Genomic DNA, 4,806 nt, shown 5'->3' on the forward strand with positions numbered 1-4,806 from the left:
AAAAAAAAAAAAAAAAAAAAAAAAAAAAAAAAACACCAAACAAAAAAAAAGTGGTATGAATGATGGGGAGATTGCTCAGCAGTTAAAAGCACTTGTGCTTCCAAAACTTCATCAGGTCACCACTACCTGTGAGTCCACTTCCAGAGACTCTCACACCCTCTTCTGGCCTCCTCAGGTCCCTGCACACACATGTGCAACACACAGAAATTAAGGTACATATACATACATTTGAAAATAAAAAATCATAACGTGTGTGTGTTGGGAGGGGATGATGTGAGGCCTGGGAGGGAACAATAGTGAGCTTAGAGATGTCTTTATGGGAAGAACATGCCAGGAAGAAAGCTAAGTATTAGGCAGCAAAGCAGCAGCTTAGCTAGCCACATTCCAAGACTAGCAGAAATGAGTGCTCCAGAAAAGACAGTCCAGTTTCAGAAGAAGGCAGATGATGATGGAAAGACTGTCAGCTCTGCAGACTGACTTTCAATTTCATTCTGCTTCATTCATAGGGAAGTTTAATTGTAACTGGCATAATCAGGCATATAGATGTGTGGTATACATCCATAACCCTAGCACTCAGGAGGTAGAGACACCAGAACATGAGTTCTAGGCCAGTCTGGGCTATAATACTGAGACTCCCCAAAGACCCATTAAAATAACAAAGTCATAAGCAGGTAACACACACCTTTAATCCCAGCACTGGGGAAACAGAGGCAGGCTGATCTGTGTGTTCGAGGCCAGCCTGGTCTATAGAACAAGTTCCAGGACTACAGAGGAACCCTATCTCAAACAAAAAAGTAACTCAAAAAGTGCTAAGAACTTTGCATATGCATCAAAATTATTGATTAGAAATTAGTTAAAATACTACTACTGCAGTAGGCTCTTGTTAGTTGATGGGAACTAATCAGATGAAGATGGTCAGTTTTTAATCTATAAAGGGGTTTTAAACTGAGAAAAATGAGCCGGGCGGTGGTGGCGCACGCCTTTAATCCCAGCACTCGGGAGGCAGAGGCAGGCGGATCTCTGTGAGTTCGAGGACAGCCTGGTCTACAAGAGCTAGTGCCAGGACAGGCTCCAAAGCTACAGAGAAACCCTGTCTCGAAAAACTAAAAAAAAAAAATGAGAAAAATGTTAGTGTTTGACTTTTGGGTTGCTTCTACCTTCAAGTGCTGAGATTATGGGCATGTGCTACCATACATACCAGTTGATACAGTGCTGGAGATCAAATCAAGGATTTACATGCTAGTAAAACAGTCTACTGAGCTACATCCCCAGCCAAGTTTTTATTTTTTTAAATATTTAAACATTTTATTCCTCTTCCATGTATATGAGTGCTTTGCCTATATGCATGTGTACTGTGTGTGTCTGGTACCCAAGGACTTCAGAAGAGGGCAGCTTATTTCCCAGAACTAGGGATACAAGATGCTCGTGAGCTATCATGTGGATGCTGAGAAAGAATGTGGACATCCTGTGCTCCCTCAAATTCTTAGTTATAAAACGACGTCTCTCTTCAGCATTAACTGCTAAAAACGATAAACCCTCTTTCCTGGAGCCTACGCAGGACTTGTGGCAGTGCTAAAGAATTTTGGGAAACTGGTAGCCCTGCCCTGAAACAGGAAGACAGAGCCCTTTTACCTCTATGGGGATATACAGCATGAACCCCGGCTCTCCTGTGTGAGTCATGCTCATCACGCGGATCCCATTTGCATAGCCCACACTCATCTCCTGCAAAGAAAAAGCAAGCAGTCAGCACTCGTCCCTCATGCTAGTCAGGAGACTCAGTGTTGGGGGAACCCTGTCAGTGCCCACCCTGTTGAATCCTAACAGAGATATAGGCCAAGGAATGCATTTTGTCCTGAAAATGGAGCACAGCCTCCACATCTCCGCTTATGAATACTACCACTTCCAGTTTCAGGTAACCTGATAGTGAGAAGAGGTGGCATAGTCATTGCTAAGTACAAAATATTTTTCTTCACCAAATCTTGTTAATACACTTGGGTTAGCCAAGTAGTATCAAGAACAATAAAGACTAATCAAGAGTCTTCTCTGGGAACTCTGCAAGCAAACTTCGGGCATCTGCCACACAAAGGATAATACCCACAGAATACAATCCATCTACTCCGGGACAGAGATTCAGATTCTATGTTACAGCTGCTCAGCTGCCTTGAAAAGTTCACTGATAATATTGTTGCTCCATGAAGAGAAGTGGTACACCTGCGACAGCACTGAAACAAGTCTCTTTCACAGAATTCTGACAAGAGATGGCATTTGCCAGGCAAAGGGTGTTACGAAAGAAGCAAAGAGTCTGACCTCAGTGGGCATTCATTTACCTTTATCTTTTCGTGTTCACTGTCCACATCTTACTTCAAAGTTTAATCCAACTGCTACAGAAACTAATAAATGTACAAATCTGACATTCAAATAAACTAAATATACTTCAAAGAATATCTTAGCCAGGCAGTAGCGGCACACGCCTTTAATCCCAGCACTCGGTAGGCAGGGGCAGGTGGATCTCTGTGAGCTCGAAACCAGCCTGGTCTACAGAGCAAGTTCCAGGACAGGTCCCAAAGCTACAGTGAAACTCTGTCTTGAAATACTCACCCCTGCCTCAAAAAAAGAACCTGCCACCATTATAAAAGAAATAATCTCTAACATTTAAACAGAACTTCTGCTGCTAGGGGTGTAGGTAGAGTGCTTGCCTAACATATATGGAGCCACTGGTTTGATTCTCAGCACCATATAAACCAAGTCCATACACACCTAAAATCCTAGCACTTGGGCAAGATCAGAAGGACAAAGTCATCCTCAGTTATGTAACAAGTTGGAGACCAGCATGCACTACATGAGATTCCCATCACAAACAATAAATTTAGATTACTAGCACCTACCTTGCAGAACAGAGTTGGAAAGTGGTCTGGAGTCATAGGGGCATAAGACAACTCAGATAGCACATCCACAGCCCGAGGGCCAATCAGATTGAGGGCTATATGGAAAAGAACAAGAGATGTCCAGCTTCTCCAGGGGAACAGCTGAGCCAGCGCAAAAGGTCTCTTCCTTTGTTTCTTTACCTACTACTGTGATAAAATACACTGGCAAAAGCAACTTAAAGGAGTTATTTTAGTTCACAGTTCAAAGTCAGTCCATCATATCAGGTAGTCAAAAGCATCAGAAGCATGAAACAGTTGGTCACATGACATCTGTAATTGGGAAACAGTGACAAATGAACCCTGATGACTGCTTAATTCACTTTCTCCATTTATACAATACAGGCACCACATCAGGGAATGGTGCCACCCACGGTGGGTGGTTCTTTCTACCTCAATTGATATTGCAATTCACCACAGGCATGTATATTTCTCTCCCAGGTGATTCTAGATTTTGTCAAATTGGCATTAACACTAACCATCGCATCCACCTAGGTCCTGGCCTAGAGCTGGTGAGGTTTACAAGGTCCCTTTACTTAGGGACCTGAGGTTCAACGGCAAGTCCCTGGGCTCAGGCACATACCTCTGCTGACAGACCTGCGAAATGCAGCTGCTGACTGGCAGGTGTGAAGAGCCTGGCTAGTGTGGTTTTTCTCCCAAGCTGATAGGAAGGACATATTTTATAGTCTCCTCTGCAATGAGATTAGGGTCATAAGACCAAGGCCTAGCCAAGAGGACACTTCCAGGGCTGGCCATAAGCAAGTACTGTAAAGTTCTCTTTCCCTCCTACGTGGCAGATTGGATAGCCCCAATCCCAAATCAGCACCTGGAGAACTGTCTACCCACACTAGACTCTGCTGTCTGTGACAGAATTACACGTGAGTGGCCTAGTTTAAGACTGTTAAACCAACCAGTGTTTAAGACTGTTCTGTACAGGGCTAGAGAGGTGTCTTAGAGGTTAAGAGCACTGACTGCTCTTCCAAAGGTCCTGAGTTCAATTCCCAGCAACCACATGGTGACTCACAGCCATCTGTAATGAGATTTGGTGCCTTCTACTGGCCTATAGGATAGATGTAGGCAGAATATTATATACATAATAAACAAAAACTCTTAAAAAAAAAAAGACTGTTCTGTAGTGTAACAAGCGAGAAGCACACAATTAATCACAATTGCTACTAATGAGAATGAAGGCCTGGGTGAGATGAATGGGTTCAAATAGATGAATGCAAGTCAGTTTTCTCATTCCACCATGTGCTTCCCAGGGATGGAACTCAAAAAAAAGGTCAATCAGTCAATTATCAAAAAAAAAAAAAAAAAAAAAAAAAAAAAAGGCTTGTTTTCCTTTAAAGATAGAGGGGGAAGGGTGGGAATTGGTGTTTCGAGACAGGGTTTCTCTGTATAATGCTCTGGCCGTCCTGGAACTTGCTTTGTACATCAGGCTGACCTCAGGCTCAGAGAGATCCATCAACCTCTACCTCCCAAGTGTTGGGATTTAAGGTGTGCATACTTTATGCACATGGGGTTTTGTATATATTAGCACGCTACATGTATGCGGTGCCAGTGGAAGCCAGAAGAGAATGCTGGATGTGAGATGCCACATGGATGCGAGTAAGTGAACCAGGTGCTCTGGAAGAACAGCCAGCGCTCTTAACAGACATCTCTCCCCAGCCTCAAAGGTATTTTTATTTTTACATCTATGGGTGTTTTGCTTTCATGAATGATATGTACCACACATATGCAAGCACACATGGAGTGCCGAAAGAGGGCATCGGATCCTCTGAAACAGGGATTACAAACAGTTGTGAGCTGTCCCATGGGTGTTAGAAACAGAATCCTTGGTCCTCTACAAGAACAGAAAGTGCGGGCGGTGGTGGCGCACGCCTTT

The 4,806-nt window shown here is 43.5% G+C and overlaps 1 protein-coding gene across 1 annotated transcript in view; it reads right to left on the minus strand.

Moving 5' to 3' along the window:
- The window catches only part of Pdpr (pyruvate dehydrogenase phosphatase regulatory subunit), a 36,655-nt gene that overhangs the window by 7,055 nt on the left and 24,794 nt on the right, over window positions 1-4,806 (minus strand). The window contains exons 15-16 of the mRNA XM_026777601.1: window positions 2,886-2,980; window positions 1,633-1,722 (exon numbers count right to left, since the gene is read on the minus strand). Of these exons, the coding sequence (XP_026633402.1) occupies window positions 1,633-1,722; window positions 2,886-2,980 (185 nt within the window). The remainder of the gene's footprint in view (window positions 1-1,632; window positions 1,723-2,885; window positions 2,981-4,806) is intronic.

This window comes from Microtus ochrogaster, chromosome 4 (assembly GCF_000317375.1).
Source record: "Microtus ochrogaster isolate Prairie Vole_2 chromosome 4, MicOch1.0, whole genome shotgun sequence".
NCBI lineage: Eukaryota > Metazoa > Chordata > Mammalia > Rodentia > Cricetidae > Microtus > Microtus ochrogaster.